Source organism: Oncorhynchus nerka, linkage group LG23 (genome assembly GCF_034236695.1).
Source record: "Oncorhynchus nerka isolate Pitt River linkage group LG23, Oner_Uvic_2.0, whole genome shotgun sequence".
NCBI lineage: Eukaryota > Metazoa > Chordata > Actinopteri > Salmoniformes > Salmonidae > Oncorhynchus > Oncorhynchus nerka.
In genome coordinates this window covers 7,927,151-7,945,912 of record NC_088418.1, presented here as the reverse complement: position 1 = coordinate 7,945,912, position 18,762 = coordinate 7,927,151, and the positions used below count along the sequence as shown (strand labels likewise).

At 50.6% G+C, this 18,762-nt stretch overlaps 1 protein-coding gene across 1 annotated transcript in view; it reads left to right on the top strand.

The window, feature by feature from the left end:
• The first annotated feature begins 3,123 nt into the window (after positions 1 to 3,123).
• The window catches only part of oit3 (oncoprotein induced transcript 3), a 32,709-nt gene continuing 17,070 nt past the window's right edge, over positions 3,124 to 18,762 (top strand). The window contains 3 exon segments of the mRNA XM_065007820.1: positions 3,124 to 3,326; positions 17,433 to 17,656; positions 18,119 to 18,272. Of these exon segments, the coding sequence (XP_064863892.1) occupies positions 3,221 to 3,326; positions 17,433 to 17,656; positions 18,119 to 18,272 (484 nt within the window). The 5' untranslated portion in view covers positions 3,124 to 3,220.

Genomic DNA, 18,762 nt, shown 5'->3' with positions numbered 1-18,762 from the left:
TGGATTGGGGGTAGAGGACAATGGACTGGGGTAAAGGACAATGGACTGGGGGTAAAGGACAATGGACTGGGGGTAAAGGACAATGGACTGGGGGTAAAGGACAATGGACTGGAGGTAAGGACAATGGACTGGGGGTAAAGGACATTGGACTGGGGGTAAAGGACATTGGACTGGAGGTAGAGGACATTGAACTGGGGTAAAGGACATTGGACTGGGGGTAGAGGACATTGGACTGGGGGTAGAGGACAATGGACTGGGGGTAAAGGACAATGGATTGGGGGTAGAGGACAATGGACTGGGGGTAAGGACAATGGACTGGGGGTAAGGACAATGGACTGGGGGTAGACAATGGACTGGGGGTAAGGACAATGGACTGGGGGTAAGGACAATGGACTGGAGGTAGAGGACATTGGACTGGGGGTAAGGACAATGGACTGGGGGTAAGGACATTGGATTGGGGTAGAGGACGTTGGACTGGGGGTAAAGGACAATGGACTGGGGGTAGGGACGTTGGACTGGGGGTAAAGGACAATGGACTGGGGTAGAGGACAATGGATTGGGGGTAGAGGACAATGGACTGGGGGTAAAGGACAATGGACTGGGGGTAAAGGACAATGGACTGGAGGTAAGGACAATGGACTGGGGGTAAAGGACATTGGACTGGGGGTAAAGGACATTGGACTGGAGGTAGAGGACATTGAACTGGGGGTAGAGGACATTGGACTGGGGGTAGAGGACAATGGACTGGGGGTAGACAATGGACTGGGGGTATAGAACAATGGACTGGGGGTAGACAATGGACTGGGGGTAGACAATGGACTGGGGGTAAAGGACAATGGACTGGGGGTAAAGGACAATGGACTGGGGGTAGACAATGGACTGGGGGTAGACAATGGACTGGGGGTAGACAATGGACTGGGGGTAGACAATGGACTGGGGATATAGAACAATGGACTGGAGGTAGACAATGGACTGGGGGTAGACAATGGACTGGGGGTAGACAATGGACTGGGGGTAAGGACATTGGACTGGGGTTAAGGACACTGGACTGGAGGTAAAGGACACTGGACTGGAGGTAAAGGACAATGGACTGGGGGTAAAGGACAATGGACTGGAGGTAAGGACAATGGACTGGGGGTAAAGGACAATGGACTGGGGGTAAAGGACAATGGACTGGGGGTAGAGGACAATGGACTGGGGGTAAAGGACAATGGACTGGGGGTAAAGGACAATGGACTGGAGGTAGAGGACATTGGACTGGGGGTAGAGGATATTTGACTGGGGTAGAGGACAATGGACTGGGGGTAGAGGATATTGGACTGGAGGTAAAGGACATTGGACTGGGGGTAAAGGACATTGGACTGGGGGTAGACAATGGACTGGGGGTATAGAACAATGGACTGGGGGTACAGGACAATGGACTGGGGGTAGACAATGGACTGGGGGTAGACAATGGACCGGGGGTAGACAATGGACCGGGGGTAGACAATGGACCGGGGGTAGACAATGGACCGGGGGTAGACAATGGACTGGAGGTAGACAATGTACCGGGGGTAGACAATGTACTGGGGGTAGACAATGGACTGGGGGTAATGACAATGGACTGGGGTAAGGACAATGGACTGGGGGTAAGGACATTGGACTGGGGTTAAGGACACTGGACTGGGGTTAAGGACACTGGACTGGAGGTAAAGGACATTGGACTGGAGGTAAAGGACATTGGACTGGAGGTAAAGGACATTGGACTGGGGGTAGAGGACATTGGACTGGGGTTAAGGACACTGGACTGGGGTTAAGGACACTGGACTGGAGGTAAAGGACATTGGACTGGGAGTAGACAATGGACCGGGGGTACAGGACAATGGACCGGGGGTACAGGACAATGGACCGGGGGTTAAGGACACTGGACCGGGGGTTAAGGACACTGGACTGGGGTTAAGGACACTGGACTGGGGTTAAGGACACTGGACTGGAGGTAAAGGACACTGGACCTGTCCATTCCATGCCAGGGAGTCAAGTGCACACTTGTAGGGTAGAAGATAGGGACCCTTTAAAAGGCCTACTGTAATATGTAGGATCAAGCTGCTCTGGTTTGTCTGTCTGTTTGCCCAATGGGAAGAGAAAGACATGGTTCAGAGACAGATACATCACGTACTGCCGTTACTGATTACGTCATTGTTCTGTCTTTCCGGACTTTTCTTAAAAATGGAAGGATAAGAATGGAAGCACTTCAAGGAACAGAAATGACTGCTAGGGGAATGATAGAGAGAGAGTATAATCATTGATAATTCCACATTATGAAGGCAGATAGACAGTAAACTGGTCAGCCAGAACTCAATCAGCGTCAGAGATAGACAGAGTATTCTGGCTCTATTTCAACAGCACATGAACTGTATTTCTTGTGGAGAGAGAGAAAGAATGGAGGAGGAGCGAGGACAAGGAGTAGTCCTGAGGACAGAGAGAGAAAGAATGGAGGAGGAGCCAGGACAAGGAGTAGTCCTGAGGACAGAGAGAGAAAGAATGGAGGAGGAGCCAGGACAAGGAGTAGTCCTGAGGACAGAGAGAGAAAGAATGGAGGAGGAGCGAGGACAAGAAGATGTCCTGAGGACAAAGAGAGAAAGAATGGAGGAGGAGCGAGGACAAGAAGATGTCCTGAGGACAGAGAGAGAAAGAATGGAGGAGGAGCCAGGACAAGGAGTAGTCCTGAGGACAGAGAGAGAAAGAATGGTGGAGGAGCCAGGACAAGGAGTAGTCCTGAGGACAGAGAGAGAGAATGGAGGAGGGTTGAGAGGTGAGGTGGAGGGAGGATGTGTGTGTGTGTGTGTGTGTGTGTGTGTGTGTGTGTGTGTGTGTGTGTGTGTGTGTGTGTGTGTGTGTGTGTGTGTGTGTGTGTGTGTGTGTGTGTGAGATCTAGGGCTGGGCTGGTTCTGTGGATAAGATCGGCCTGTGGAACAATGGGAGGATGGTGCTGTCACTGAACCCATCAGGTCAAGGTGAGACTAATGTACCCTGACACACACCAAACTCCAACCCCCTGGCCAAGCCCTCATTTCTGTACGTAGATACACAGATAAGCTGTCTATTAAAGACCCTGTTAACGTTTTTCAAGAAACCTCACACACTCAGAGACACGTTGACGGACACTCAGAGGCAGACTGAGCTCGGATTCCCATTGTCTACCTGCATAGTCTCGTTTAACAGTCTGATTCCAGGTGCTGAGATGACCCGAGGAGTTGGTAACCGGGGGAAAGTTGAAGTGTTCGTGGTAATGATATCGTTCCTGTTAACCGTGCTCCTACAGCACACACCCACTGCGGAAGCCATCGGTGAGTACCGCCACGTATACCTGTCTCTAGGTTTCCTTTACGTGGTAATGATATCGTTCCTGTTAACCGTGCTACTACAGCACACACCCACTACGGAAGCCATCGGTGAGTACCGCCACGTATACCTGTCTCTAGGTTTCCTTTACGTGGTAATGATATCGTTCCTGTTAACCGTGCTACTACAGCACACACCCACTACGGAAGCCATCGGTGAGTACCGCCACGTATACCCGTCTCTAGGTTTCCTTTACGTGTCCATAACACCGACAGCGGGGGGAATCGATGTGTCACTGTTAAAACATACTATTGTTAAAAAGACTTATGTTTTCCTCGCGATCTTTCAGTAGAATAATGGCAGGACAACAGTGGACATATAGTTGTGTGTACGGGAATCTAGTCAGTCCTCCGTTGCAACGTCTTCCTCTGTAACATAGATGTTGTGTGTAGCGTATAGTAAGACTGGGAAGTGTAGACTGTGTGTGTTTTTATTTTATTTTTTTAGAAACGTGTGCATGACTCACACGAGAAAACTTTAGCATATTACAACTTGTTGTTTAAACAACAGACTGAATTGTCTTGACAGTCGTTTTCATTTGTTTCTTCGGTCTAAAACACTTTCTCCCTGTCTCTCTCCGTGAGCATGTTTGGATGAGTGCAGGTAATCAAGGCTATGTCACAAATGGCAGCCTATTCCCTACATAGTGCACTACTTTAGACCAGAGCCCTATGGCAGCCTATTCCCTACATAGTGCACTACTTTAGACCAGAGCCCTATGGCAGCCTATTCCCTACATAGTGCACTACTTTAGACCAGAGCCCTATGGCAGCCTATTCCCTACATAGTGCACTACTTTAGACCAGAGCCCTATGGCACCCTATTCCCTACATAGTGGCACTACTTTAGACCAGAGCCCTATGGCCCTATTCCCCATAGTGCACTATAGCCCTATGGCACCCTATTCCCTTTAGACTACTTTAGACCAGAGCCCTATGGCACCCTATTCCCTACCCTATAGTGCACTACTTTATGGCCTACATAGTACACTACTTTAGACCAGAGCCCTATTCCTATATAGTGCACTACTTTAGACCAGAGCCCTATGGCACCCTATTGCCTACATAGTACACTACTTTAGACCAGAGCCCTATTCCTTATATAGTGCACTACTTTAGACCAGAGACCTATGGCACCCTATTCCTTATATAGTGCACTACTTTAGACCAGACCCTCATGTCAAATTGAGTCGAAGGCTTTTTAAAAAATCAACAAAGCATGAGAAGACTGACTTTGTTTTGGTTTGTTTGTTTGTCAATTAGGGTGTGCAGGGTGAATACGTGGTCTGTCGTACAATCATTTGGTAAAATGCCAATTTGACATTTGCTCAGCACATTGTTTTTACTGATGAAATGTACGAGACTGCTGTTAATGATAATGCAGAAGATCTTCCCACAGTTACTGTTGACACATATTCCACGGTAGTTATTTGGGTAAAATTTGTCTCCACTTTTGTGGATTGGGGTGATCAGTCCTTTTGTTCCAAATATTGGGGAATATGCCAGAGCTGATGATGATGTTAAAGAGTTCTAGTATAGCCAATTGGAATTTGTTGCCTGTATATTTTATAATTTCATTGAGGAAACCATCAACACCACAGGCATTTTGGGGTTGGAGAGTTTTTATTTTGTCCTGTAGTTCATTCAAGGTTAATTGGAGAATCCAGTGGGTTCTGGTAGTCTTTAATAGGTGATTCTAAGATCTGTATTTGATCATGTATATGTTTTGCTCTTTGTTCTTCATTACAGGGCCAAAAAGATTGGAGAAGTGGTTTACCCATACATCTCCATTTTGGATAGATAGTTCTTCATGTTGTTGTTTGTTTAGTGTTTTCCCATTTTCCCAGAAGTGTTTGGAGTCTATGGATTCTTCAATTACATTGAGCTGATTTCTGACATGCTGTTCCTTGTTTTCCGTAGTGTATTTCTGTATTGTTTTAGTGATTCACCATAGTGAAGGTGTAGACTCAGGTTTTCTAGCTCTCTATATTTTTGGTTAGATAGGTCTCAATTTCTTTTTAGGTGTTTGCATTCTTCATCAAATAATTTGTCGTTGTTCATTTTCTTCAGTTTTCTGTTTGACATTTTGACATTTGATAGGGAAGCTGAGAGGTCAAATATACTGTTAAGAATTTCTACTGCCAAGTGTACACCTTCACTATTACAGTGGAACATTTTGTACAGGAAATTGTTTAAACGGGATTGAATTTGTTGTTGCCTAATAGTTTTTGGTTGTTTTCCACACTACTTTCCTTCCTTCTATAACATTTCTTTAAATCATTCAGTTCCTTTGGCCTTGATGCCTTATGATTGAGTATTGCTCTGTTCAAGTAGATGATTGAGTATTGCTCTGTTCTGAGAGACTCTGGGTTGAGGTAGACTGTGATTTTGCTGTGATCTGATAGGGGTGTCAGTGGGCTGACTGGGCTGACTCTGTTGAGGTCAGTGGGCTGACACGCTCTGAGAGACTCTGGGTTGAGGTCTGATAAGAGTTGAGGTCTGATAAAGTAGTCTACAGTACTACTGCCAAGAGATGAGCTGTAGGTGAACCTACCAGAGGAGTCCCCTCGAAGCCTACCATTGACTATGTACATACCCAGCGTGCGACAGAGCTGCAGGAGTTGTGACCCGTTTTTGTTGGTTATGTTGTCATAGTTGTACCTAGGGGGGCATATGGGGGAGGGAATGCTGTCACCTCCAGGTAGGTGTTTGTCCCCCTGTGTACTGAGGGTGTCAGGTTCTTGTCCGGTTCTGGCATTTAGGTCGCCACAGACTAGTACATAATTGATTTCCCCCTCCAGGATGGAGAAGCTATCTTCATTAGAGTATGGGGATACTAGTGGGGGGATATAGGTAGCACACATGAGGACATTTGTCTCTGAGAATTTACTTTTGAATTTCTAGTCAAATATAAAATGTTCCTGTTTTGATTAATGTAATAGAGTGAGTTAGGTCTGCTCTATACCAAAGTAGCAAACCCCCTGAGTCCCTTCCCCTTTTCACACCTGGTAGTTTGGTGGATGGGACCACCAGCTCTCTGTAACCTAGAGGGCAACCAGTGGGTCCATCTCCTCTATGCCACCCACCTGGTAATTTGGTGGATGGGACCAGCTCTCTGTAACCTAGAGGGCAACCAGTGGGTCCATCTCCTCTATGCCACCCACCTGGTAATTTGGTGGATGGGACCAGCTCTCTGTAACCTAGAGGGCAACCAGTGGGTCCATCTCCTCTATGCCACCCACCTGGTAGTTTGGTGGACAGGACCAGCTCTCTGTAACCGAGAGGGCTGGTCCTGTCTCCTCTATACCATGTTTCTTGTAGGATGACAATTTCTGTATTTCCAGGTTCTAGTGCTCTTTAGGCCAAATGCAGATGACGTCAGGCCTTGGATATTCCATAATGAGATAGTGAAGGCTTTTTGTTCCATAAAGTGTCCAATGTTGTTGGTCGTATGGTTTGACCTCAGGCCAGTAAGTGTGAGCAGAGCCTGCTGAGCATCTGGTAACTGCCATTGGCTTGGGCTAGTGTAAGAGTGGGGTTTGGGCCTGTTTGCCCGCTCACTACCTGGGCGTATGTGTGACTTCCATGATGAGGCCCTCTTTGGGTGCATGGGGTGGGCAGGAGGGGCATAGGTCTAATCTGAGGGGGGCCTAAATAGGGTGTGGGCATGGTTGACTTGGGGGGGGGTGTTGATTGGTTGGGGTGGGGGTGGTGTTGTGGTCTGGATGTAGGTCCTCTCAGCGTGGGTCCTCTATGTGTAGGTCCGGGGGTCCCGCAGGTCTGGGAGAGTGTCTCGATGGTCTGGACGCAGTGTCTATTGATCTGTTGCTCCTGTGTGAAGGGTTGGGGATACGTTTGAGAGTGATGTCCTTTAGAGTCCAGGTGAAGATGGGCCCTGCTGCCTTGTAGAGGTGGACCTGGTCATACATTTACATTTTACATTTAAGTCATTTAGCAGACACTCTTATCCAGAGCGACTTACAAATTGGTGCATTCACCTTATGACATCCAGTCATGTTCAAGTCCAGGGTGGAGTGGTGGGCCAGGAAAACATTTGGTTTTGAGGCACAGTCACGGGAAACAATTGCGTTTAATGGTAACAAGGTGGACGTCTTTTCGTGGTAGCAGGGTGGAGATAATGTGCGTTGGGGAAAGTAGAATAAGCTTTTTCAATCACTCACTTTCAATCACCACAGTGCTGTGGCCACCATTTTCCTGCTGTGATTTCGACGCTATGGTCAGGTGGACTGTTCTGCTATGGTGTCAAGACTTTTGTCGGGAGCTGAGGTTGGCTGTTCTGCTGGCTTCTCTGTGGGGGTGTCCACCTCTCTAGTAGGTTGTTCTCTGTCACACGCCATCCCCCTCACCCTCTCCTCCAGCAGTCTGATCCTCTCCTCTAGTGCTCTGTTCTTCTCCTGCTCTTTCTCCTGTTGAAGTTGTCTCACCACTGTCCAGAGTGCAGATATGTCTCTCTCCACCTCCAGCTCTCCGGGTCTGGTTAAGAGAGTGTTGTTGTGCTGGAATGTTGTCTGGGTCTGTGCTGACTGGAGTGTAATCACCTGCTGTTCCACCTCTACCTGCCTTACCTCCAGCTGGGTAAATGTATTCTTCATTTCAATGAGGGGGTAGTACTCTGTGCTGCGAGGTTGACTTTCCGCTTGGGGTGGCTCGTCTGTGAGGTTATATAATGAAGAGGTCTGGTCTGACCCGCTCGGGGTGGGGGACATCTTTCTCAAGGGAGAGCTTCCCCTGCTGGTTTAATTCTTTGATCAGGTGAAAGTCCAGCTGAGACTGTTTGGGGTTGTTGCCCTGTTCCATTACTGTTCCAGACTTATAGAGATTTATATTAGCTGACTCAGAGTCCTCGTTGTCTGGAGTCAAATTGAATTGAGGGCAGTTAATTCAGCAAGTTAACTCAAAACAGTTTGGAGTGGGGGAATGTGTGTGTGTGGAGTGGGGGCTGTGTGTGTGTGGAGTGGGGGCTGTGTGTGTGTGGAGTGGGGGGCTGTGTGTGTGTGGAGTGGGGGGCTGTGTGTGTGGAGTGGGGGGCTGTGTGTGTGTGGAGTGGGGGCTGTGTGTGTGTGGAGTGGGGCTGTGTGTGTGTGGAGTGGGGGCTGTGTGTGTGTGGAGTGGGGGTTGTGTGTGTGTGTGTGGAGTGGGGGCTGTGTGTGTGTGGAGTGGGGGTGTGTGTGTGTGGGGTGTGTGTGTGGAGTGGGGGCTGTGTGTGTGGAGTGGGGGGGGTGTGTGTGTGTGGAGTGGGGGGTTGTGTGTGTGTGGAGTGGGGGCTGTGTGTGTGTGGAGTGGGGGGCTGTGTGTGTGTGGAGTGGGGCTGTGTGTGTGTGGAGTGGGGGCTGTGTGTGTGTGGAGTGGGGGCTGTGTGTGTGTGGAGTGGGGGGCTGTGTGTGTGTGGAGTGGGGGGTTGTGTGTGTGTGTGTGTGTGTGTGTGTGTGTGTGTGTGTGTGTGTGTGTGTGGAGTGGGGGCTGTGTGTGTGTGGGAGTGGGGGGGTGTGTGTGTGTGTGTGTGTGGAGTGGGGGCTGTGTGTGTGGTGTGTGGTGTGTGTGTGTGTGTGTGTGTGTGTGTGTGTGTGTGTGTGTGTGTGTGTGTGTGTGTGTGTGTGGAGTGGGGGCTGTGTGTGTGTGGAGTGGGGGTGTGTGTGTGTGTGTGTGTGTGTGTGTGTGTGTGTGTGTGTGTGTGTGTGTGTGTGTGTGTGTGTGTGTGTGTGTGTGTGTGTGTGTGTGTGTGTTTTCATGTTGGTATCCTTGACTTGGTCCTCTACTTCCAGCCAGCTGTGGCCTCCAGTTCTTCCTGTTTGTCTGTTTTGACATCAATCGTTCCTGTGTGAAGTAGTTGACTGCTCTTCTATCTCCTAGCCCTTAGTTCCTAGCCCGTATCTCCTACCCCTTAGCTCCTAGCCCTTAGTTCCTAGCCCTTAGCTCCTAGCCCTTAGTTCCTAGCCTTTAGTTCCTAGCCCTTAGCTCCTAGCCCTTAGCTCCTAGCCCTTATCTCCTACCCCTTAGCTCCTAGCCCTTAGTTCCTAGCCCTTAGCTCCTAGCCCTTAGCTCCTAGCCCTTAGTTCCTAGCCCTTAGCTCCTAGCCCTTAGCTCCTAGCCCTTAGCTCCTAGCCCTTGTCTTAGCTCCTAGCCCTTAGTTCTTAGCCTGTAGTTCCTAGCCCTTAGTTCCTAGCCCTTAGTTCCTAGCCCTTAGTTCCTAGCCCTTAGCTCCTAGCCCTTAGCTCCTAGCCCTGAGCTTCTAGCCCTTATCTCCTAGCCCTTAGCTCCTAGCCCTTAGTTCCTAGCCCTTAGCTCCTAGCCCTTAGCTCCTAGCCCTTAGTTCCTAGCCCTTAGCTCCTAGCCCTTAGCTCCTAGCCCTTAGCTCCTAGCCCTTAGTTCCTAGCCCTTGTCTTAGCTCCTAGCCCTTAGTTCTTAGCCTGTAGTTCCTAGCCCTTAGTTCCTAGCCCTTAGTTCCTAGCCCTTAGCTCCTAGCCCTTAGCTCCTAGCCCTGAGCTCCTAGCCCTTATCTCCTAGCCCTTAGTTCCTAGCCCTTATCTCCTAGCCCTTATCTCCTAGCTTTTAGCTCCTAGCTTTTAGCTCCTAGCCCTTAGCTCCTAGCCCTTAGTTCCTAGCCATTAGTTCCTAGCCATTAGTTCCTAGCCCTTAGTTCCTAGCCCTTAGCTCCTAGCCCTTAGCTCCTAGCCCTTAGCTCCTAGCCCTTAGTTCCTAGCCCTTATGTCCTAGCCCTTATCTCCTAGCTTTTAGCTCCTAGCGCTTAGTTCCTAGCCCTTAGCTCCTAGCCCTTAGCTCCTAGCCCTTAGCTCCTAGCCCTTAGTTCCTACCCCTTAGCTCATAGCCCTTGGTTCCTAGCCCTTGGTTCCTATCCCTTTGCTCCTAGCCCTTAGCTCCTAGCCCTTAGCTCCTAGCCCTTGTCTTAGCTCCTAGCCCTTAGTTCTTAGCCCGTAGTTCCTAGCCCTTAGTTCCTAGCCCTTAGTTCCTAGCCCTTAGCTCCTAGCCCTTAGTTCCTAGCCCTTAGTTCCTAGCCCTTAGCTCCTAGCCCTTATCTCCTAGCCCTTAGTTCCTAGCCCTTATCTCCTAGCCCTTAGCTCCTAGCCCTTAGCTCCTAGCCCTTATCTCCTAGCCCTTAGCTCCTAGCCCTTAGCTCCTAGCCCTTAGTTCCTAGCCCTTAGTTCCTAGCCTTTAGTTCCTAGCCCTTAGCTCCTAGCCCTTAGCTCCTAGCCCTTATCTCCTAGCCCTTAGTTCCTAGCCCTTAGCTCCTAGCCCTTAGTTCCTAGCCCTTAGCTCATAGCCCTTAGCTCATAGCCCTTAGCTCCTAGCCCTTAGCTCCTAGCCCTTAGTTCCTAGCCCTTAGCTCCTAGCCCTTATCTCCTAGCCCTTAGTTCCTAGCCCTTAGCTCCTAGCCCTTATCTCCTAGCCCTTAGTTCCTAGCCCTTAGCTCCTAGCCCTTAGCTCCTAGCCCTTAGCTCCTAGCCCTTATTACATTTACATTTAAGTCATTTAGCAGACGCTCTTATCCAGAGCGACTTACAAATTGTTCCTATCTCCTAGCCCTTAGTTCCTAGCCCTTAGTTCCTAGCTCTTAGTTCCTAGCTCTTAGCTCTTAGTTCCTAGCCCTTAGTTCCTAGCCCTTAGTTCCTAGCCCTTAGCTCCTAGCCCTTAGCTCCTAGCCCTTAGCTCTTAGCTCCTAGCCCTTAGCTCCTAGCCCTTAGCTCTTAGCTGCTAGCCCTTAGCTCTTAGCTGCTAGCCCTTAGTTCCTAGCCCTTAGTTCCTAGCCCTTAGCTCCTAGCCCTTAGTTCCTAGCCCTTAGCTCCTAGCCCTTATCTCCTAGCCCTTAGTTCCTAGCCCTTAGCTCCTAGCCCTTATCTCCTAGCCCTTATCTCCAAGCCCTTAGTTCCTAGCCCTTAGCTCCTAGCCCTTAGCTCCTAGCCCTTAGTTCCTAGCCCTTAGTTCCTAGCCCTTAGCTCCTAGCCCTTAGCTCCTAGCCCTTAGCTCTAGCTCCTAGCCCTAGCTCCTAGCCCTTAGCTCTTAGCTGCTAGCCCTTAGCTCTTCCTAGCCCTTAGTTCCTAGCCCTTAGTTCCTAGCCCTTAGCTCCTAGCCCTTAGTTCCTAGCCCTTAGCTCCTAGCCCTTATCTCCTAGCCCTTAGTTCCTAGCCCTTAGCTCCTAGCCCTTATCTCCTAGCCCTTATCTCCAAGCCCTTAGTTCCTAGCCCTTAGCTCCTAGCCCTTAGCTCCTAGCCCTTAGTTCCTAGCCCTTAGTTCCTAGCCTTTAGTTCCTAGCCCTTAGCTCCTAGCCCTTAGCTCCTAGCCCTTATCTCCTAGCCCTTATCTCCTAGCCCTTAGTTCCTAGCCCTTAGCTCCTAGCCCTTAGCTCCTAGCCCTTATCTCCTAGCCCTTAGCTCCTAGCCCTTAGTTCCTAGCCCTTAGTTCCTAGCTCTTAGTTCCTAGCTCTTAGTTCCTAGCCCTTAGCTCCTAGCCCTTAGCTCCTAGCCCTTAGTTCCTAGCGCTTAGCTCCTAGCCTTTAGCTCCTAGTCCTTAGCTCCTAGCCCTTAGCTCCTAGCCCTTAGCTCCTAGCTCTTAGCTCCTAGCCCTTAGCTCCTAGCCCTTAGCTCTTAGCTCCTAGCCCTTATCTCCTAGCCCTTAGCTCCTAGCCCTTATCTCCTAGCCCTTAGTTCCTAGCCCTTAGTTCCTAGCCCTTAGCTCCTAGCCCTTAGCTCCTAGCCCTTAGCTCTTAGCTCCTAGCCCTAGCTCCTAGCCCTTAGCTCTTAGCTGCTAGCCCTTAGCTCTTAGCTGCTAGCCCTTAGTTCCTAGCCCTTAGTTCCTAGCCCTTAGCTCCTAGCCCTTAGTTCCTAGCCCTTAGCTCCTAGCCCTTATCTCCTAGCCCTTAGTTCCTAGCCCTTAGCTCCTAGCCCTTATCTCCTAGCCCTTATCTCCAAGCCCTTAGTTCCTAGCCCTTAGCTCCTAGCCCTTAGCTCCTAGCCCTTAGTTCCTAGCCCTTAGTTCCTAGCCCTTAGTTCCTAGCCCTTAGCTCCTAGCCCTTAGCTCTTAGCTCCTAGCCCTTAGCTCCTAGCCCTTAGCTCTTAGCTGCTAGCCCTTAGCTCTTAGCTGCTAGCCCTTAGTTCCTAGCCCTTAGTTCCTAGCCCTTAGCTCCTAGCCCTTAGTTCCTAGCCCTTAGCTCCTAGCCCTTAGCTCCTAGCCCTTATCTCCTAGCCCTTAGTTCCTAGCCCTTAGCTCCTAGCCCTTATCTCCTAGCCCTTATCTCCAAGCCCTTAGTTCCTAGCCCTTAGCTCCTAGCCCTTAGCTCCTAGCCCTTAGTTCCTAGCCCTTAGTTCCTAGCCTTTAGTTCCTAGCCCTTAGCTCCTAGCCCTTAGCTCCTAGCCCTTATCTCCTAGCCCTTATCTCCTAGCCCTTAGTTCCTAGCCCTTAGCTCCTAGCCCTTAGCTCCTAGCCCTTATCTCCTAGCCCTTAGCTCCTAGCCCTTAGTTCCTAGCCCTTAGTTCCTAGCTCTTAGTTCCTAGCTCTTAGTTCCTAGCCCTTAGCTCCTAGCCCTTAGCTCCTAGCCCTTAGTTCCTAGCCCTTAGTTCCTAGCGCTTAGCTCCTAGCCTTTAGCTCCTAGCCCTTAGCTCCTAGCCCTTAGCTCCTAGCCCTTAGCTCCTAGCTCTTAGCTCCTAGCCCTTAGCTCCTAGCCCTTAGCTCTTAGCCCTTAGTTCCTAGCCCTTAGCTCCTAGCCCTTATCTCCTAGCCCTTATCTCCAAGCCCTTAGTTCCTAGCCCTTAGCTCCTAGCCCTTAGCTCCTAGCCCTTAGTTCCTAGCCCTTAGTTCCTAGCCCTTAGCTCCTAGCCCTTAGCTCCTAGCCCTTAGCTCTTAGCTCCTAGCCCTTAGCTCCTAGCCCTTAGCTCTTAGCTGCTAGCCCTTAGCTCTTAGCTGCTAGCCCTTAGTTCCTAGCCCTTAGTTCCTAGCCCTTAGCTCCTAGCCCTTAGTTCCTAGCCCTTAGCTCCTAGCCCTTATCTCCTAGCCCTTAGTTCCTAGCCCTTAGCTCCTAGCCCTTATCTCCTAGCCCTTATCTCCAAGCCCTTAGTTCCTAGCCCTTAGCTCCTAGCCCTTAGCTCCTAGCCCTTAGTTCCTAGCCCTTAGTTCCTAGCCTTTAGTTCCTAGCCCTTAGCTCCTAGCCCTTAGCTCCTAGCCCTTATCTCCTAGCCCTTATCTCCTAGCCCTTAGTTCCTAGCCCTTAGCTCCTAGCCCTTAGCTCCTAGCCCTTATCTCCTAGCCCTTAGCTCCTAGCCCTTAGTTCCTAGCCCTTAGTTCCTAGCTCTTAGTTCCTAGCTCTTAGTTCCTAGCCCTTAGCTCCTAGCCCTTAGCTCCTAGCCCTTAGCTCCTAGCCCTTAGTTCCTAGCGCTTAGCTCCTAGCCTTTAGCTCCTAGTCCTTAGCTCCTAGCCCTTAGCTCCTAGCCCTTAGCTCCTAGCTCTTAGCTCCTAGCCCTTAGCTCCTAGCCCTTAGCTCTTAGCTCCTAGCCCTTATCTCCTAGCCCTTAGCTCCTAGCCCTTATCTCCTAGCCCTTAGTTCCTAGCCCTTAGTTCCTAGCCCTTAGCTCCTAGCCCTTAGCTCCTAGCCCTTAGCTCTTAGCTCCTAGCCCTTAGCTCCTAGCCCTTAGCTCTTAGCTGCTAGCCCTTAGCTCTTAGCTGCTAGCCCTTAGTTCCTAGCCCTTAGTTCCTAGCCCTTAGCTCCTAGCCCTTAGTTCCTAGCCCTTAGCTCCTAGCCCTTATCTCCTAGCCCTTAGTTCCTAGCCCTTAGCTCCTAGCCCTTATCTCCTAGCCCTTATCTCCAAGCCCTTAGTTCCTAGCCCTTAGCTCCTAGCCCTTAGCTCCTAGCCCTTAGTTCCTAGCCCTTAGTTCCTAGCCCTTAGTTCCTAGCCCTTAGCTCCTAGCCCTTAGCTCCTAGCCCTTAGCTCTTAGCTCCTAGCCCTTAGCTCCTAGCCCTTAGCTCTTAGCTGCTAGCCCTTAGCTCTTAGCTGCTAGCCCTTAGTTCCTAGCCCTTAGTTCCTAGCCCTTAGCTCCTAGCCCTTAGTTCCTAGCCCTTAGCTCCTAGCCCTTAGCTCCTAGCCCTTATCTCCTAGCCCTTAGTTCCTAGCCCTTAGCTCCTAGCCCTTATCTCCTAGCCCTTATCTCCAAGCCCTTAGTTCCTAGCCCTTAGCTCCTAGCCCTTAGCTCCTAGCCCTTAGTTCCTAGCCCTTAGTTCCTAGCCTTTAGTTCCTAGCCCTTAGCTCCTAGCCCTTAGCTCCTAGCCCTTATCTCCTAGCCCTTATCTCCTAGCCCTTAGTTCCTAGCCCTTAGCTCCTAGCCCTTAGCTCCTAGCCCTTATCTCCTAGCCCTTAGCTCCTAGCCCTTAGTTCCTAGCCCTTAGTTCCTAGCTCTTAGTTCCTAGCTCTTAGTTCCTAGTCCTTAGCTCCTAGCCCTTAGCTCCTAGCCCTTAGCTCCTAGCCCTTAGTTCCTAGCGCTTAGCTCCTAGCCTTTAGCTCCTAGCCCTTAGCTCCTAGCCCTTAGCTCCTAGCCCTTAGCTCCTAGCTCTTAGCTCCTAGCTCTTAGCTCCTAGCCCTTAGCTCCTAGCCCTTAGCTCTTAGCTCCTAGCCCTTAGCTCCTAGCCCTTATCTCCTAGCCCTTAGCTCCTAGCCCTTAGCTCTTAGCTCCTAGCTCTTAGCTCCTAGCTCTTAGCTCCTAGCCCTTAGCTCCTAGCCCTTAGCTCTTAGCTCCTAGCCCTTAGCTCCTAGCCCTTATCTCCTAGCCCTTAGCTCCTAGCCCTTAGCTCTTAGCTCCTAGCCCTTAGCTCCTAGCCCTTATTTCATAGCCCTTGTCTTAGCTCCTAGCCCTTAGCTCCTAGCCCTTAGCTCCTAGCCCTTAGCTCCTATCCCTTATCTCCTAGCCCTTATCTCCTAGCCCTTAGCTCCTAGCCCTTAGCCCTTAGCCCCTAGCTCCCAGCCCTTAGCTCCTAGCCCTTAGCTCCTAGCCCTTAGCTCTTAGCTCCTAGCCCTTGTCTTAGTTCCTAGCCCTTAGTTCCTAGCCCTTAGCTCCTAGCCCTTAGCTCCTAGGCCTTGTCTTAGCTCCTAGCCCTTAGTTCCTAGCCCTTAGTTCCTAGCCCTTAGTTCCTAGCCCTTAGCTCCTAGCTCCTAGCCCTTAGTTCCTAGCCCTTAGCTCCTAGTAGCTCCTAGCCCTTAGCTCCTAGCCCTTAGTTCCTAGCTCTTAGTTCCTAGCCCTTAGCTCCTATCTCCTCATTGCTTCCATCCCTATCCCATAGGTCCTATTCCCAAGTACATAGTTTCTAGCTCCTATCCCCTAGCTCCTTTATATCCTGTCTCCTATCCCCTAGCTCCTATTCTCTAGCTCATAGTTACTAGCTCCTAACCCCTTGCTCATAGTTTTTAGTTCCTAGATCCTATTTTCTAGCTCCTAGTTCCTAGCTCCTATCCCCTAGCTCCTATCTCCTTTGTATCCTATATCCTCTCCCCTAGCTTCTAATTCCTAGCTCAGAGTTCCTAGCTCCTATCCCTGAGCTCCTATCCCGTAGCTCCTATCTCCTTTATATCCTATATCCTATCCCCTAACTCCTATTCCCTTGCTCATAGTTCCTAGCTCCTATCCCCTAGTTCCTAGCTCCTAACTCCTGTACATCCTCGCTCCTACAGTGGATCTTCCGTTAAAAGTTGTGACGTACTGCAGCACAGCTCAACACTTTTAATTAAAGGAAGGACCACTGTAGCCCCTAACTCTTATAAATCCTATCTCCTAACTCTTATACATCCTATCTGCTAACTCTTATACATCCTATCTCCTAACTCTTATACATCCTATCTCCTAACTCCTAGCTCTTATACATCCTATCTCCTAACTCTTATACATCCTAACTCCTAGCTCTGATACATCCTAGCTCTTATACATCCTAACTCCTAGCTCTTATACATCCTATCTCCTAACTCCTAGCTCTTATACATCCTAACTCCTAGCTCTTATACATCCTAGCTCTTATACATCCTAACTCCTAGCTCTTATACATCCTAACTCCTAGCTCTTGTACATCCTAACTCCTAGCTCTTATACATCCTAACTCCTAGCTCTTATACATCCTAACTCCTATACATCCTATCTCCTAGCTCTTATCCCAGCTGGCTCCTGGTCGTGTTGTTTCTCTCTGTCTCTCTATGCTGTCAATAGAGATGGTTTACAGCCTGAAGGGAATTACTCTACAGTCGTTTGTTCCCCTGTGGACAACCATTGATTAACTTGTTCTCTCTCTGTCTCTGTCTCTCTGTCTCTCTCTCTCCCCCTCTCCTCTCCTCTTCTCTCCCCTCTCCCCACCTCTCCCCCCCTCTCTCCTCTCCTCTCCTCTCCTCTCTTCTCTTCTCTTCTCTCCTTCTCCCCCCACCTCTCTTCGCTCCTCTCCCCCACCTCTCTTCTCTCCTCTCCCACCATCTCTCTTCTCTCCTCACCCCCACCTCTCTTCTCTCCTCTCCCACCCACCTCTTTTCTCTCCCTCTTCTCTCCTGTCCCACCACCTCTCTTCTCTCCTCCCCCCCTCCCCTCTCTCTCCTCCCCTCCCCCACCTCTCTCCTCTCCCCCTCCTCTCTCCTCCCCCTCCCCCACCTCTCTCCTCTCCCTCCACCTCTCCTCTCCCCCACCTCTCTCCTCTCCTCTCTCCCCACCTCTCTTCTCTCCTCTCCCCCACCTCTCTTCTCTTCTCTCCTCCCCCCCCCCCCACCTCTCCCCTCTCCCACCACCTCTCTTATCTCCTCTCCCACCACCTCTCTCCTCTCCTCTCCTCCACCTCTCCTCTCCTCTCCCACCATCTCTCTCCTCTCCTCTCCTCTCCTCTCCCACCACCTCTCTCTTCTCCTCTTCTCCCCCCCTCCCCTCCCCTCCTCCTCTCCCCCCTCCCCTCTTCTCTCCTTTCCCTCCTCTCCTCTCCCACCACCTCTCTTCTCTCCTCTCTCCCCCTCCCCCCCTCTCCTCTCCCCCACCTCTCTCCTCCCCCCCCCTCTCCTCCCCCTTCCCCAGCTCTGGACCCGTGTTCTGCCTACATCTCTCTGAATGAGCCTTGGCGTAATACAGAGTACCATGTCAACCACTCATCTGGCAGTGTGCCCTTGTGTGACAGCCGTGTGTCAGGGGAGTGGTACCGCTTCACAGGGATGGCCGGAGACGCCATGCCTACTTTCTGCATTGAAGAGAACCACTGTGGAACCCACGCCCCCATCTGGCTCAATGGGAGCCACCCACAGGTTAGTAGACTAGAGGTTAGAGAGGCGGACCAGCAGACAGAAGGTTGCTGGTTCAAACCCTGTGTGCCGGACGATACAAAAAAAATGCTAAACTGCCACCCTACCTGCCATTGTATCACTTTATGTTCTCTTGATCTAGTGGCTCCACGTGCATTCAACTTCCAACCAAATGAACAGTAACATATTCCCCTCTCCCCATCTTCCCCTCTCTCCGTCTCCTCCTCTCCCCCTCTCCCCATCTTCCCCTCTCCCCGTCTCCTCCTCTCCCCATCTCCCCGTCTCCTCCTCTCCCCCTCTTCCCCTCTCCCTCTCCCTCTCCCCCTCTCCCCCTCTCCCCGTCTCCTCCTCTCCCCCTCTCTCCCTCTTCCCTCTCCCTCTCCCTCTCCCTCTCCCCATCTTCCCCTCTCCCTGTCTCCTCCTCTTCCCCTCTCCCTCTCCCTCTCCCCTCTTCCCCTCCCCTAGCCCCAGGATGGTATCATGACCCTTCCTGTGTGTGCCAGCTTCAATAGTAACTGTTGCCAGTGGAATGCCAGTGTTGATGTGAAGGCCTGTACAGGAGGATACTACGTCTACCGTCTGCCCAGACCGTCTGTCTGCTTCCATGTCTACTGTGGCCGTACGTCTGTCTGTCTCTGTCTGTCTGTCTGTCTGTCTGTCTGTCTGTCTGTCTGTCTGTCTGTCTGTCTGTCTGTCTCTATCTGTCTGTCTGTCTGTCTCTATCTGTCTGTTTCTATCTGTCTGTCTCTATCTGTCTGTTTCTATCTGTCTGTCTGTCTGTTTCTGTCTGTCTGTCTGTCTGTGGTATGAAATGTATGGTTTATGAATGTGGTATGAAGTTCCCAACATGTTACCATGTTTATTTGTTTCTCTGTGTAGATGTGGTAGACCTCACCTCCCTCTTCATGTTCTGTAGTAGACCTCACCTCCCTCTTCATGTTCTGTAGTAGACCTCACCTCCCTCTACATGTTCTGTAGTAAACCTCACCTCCCTCTACATGTTCTGTAGTAGACCTCACCTCCCTCTACATGTTATGTATGTTCTGTGGTTGACCTCACCTCCCTCTTCATGTTCTGTGGTAAACCTCACCTCCCTCTACATGTTCTGT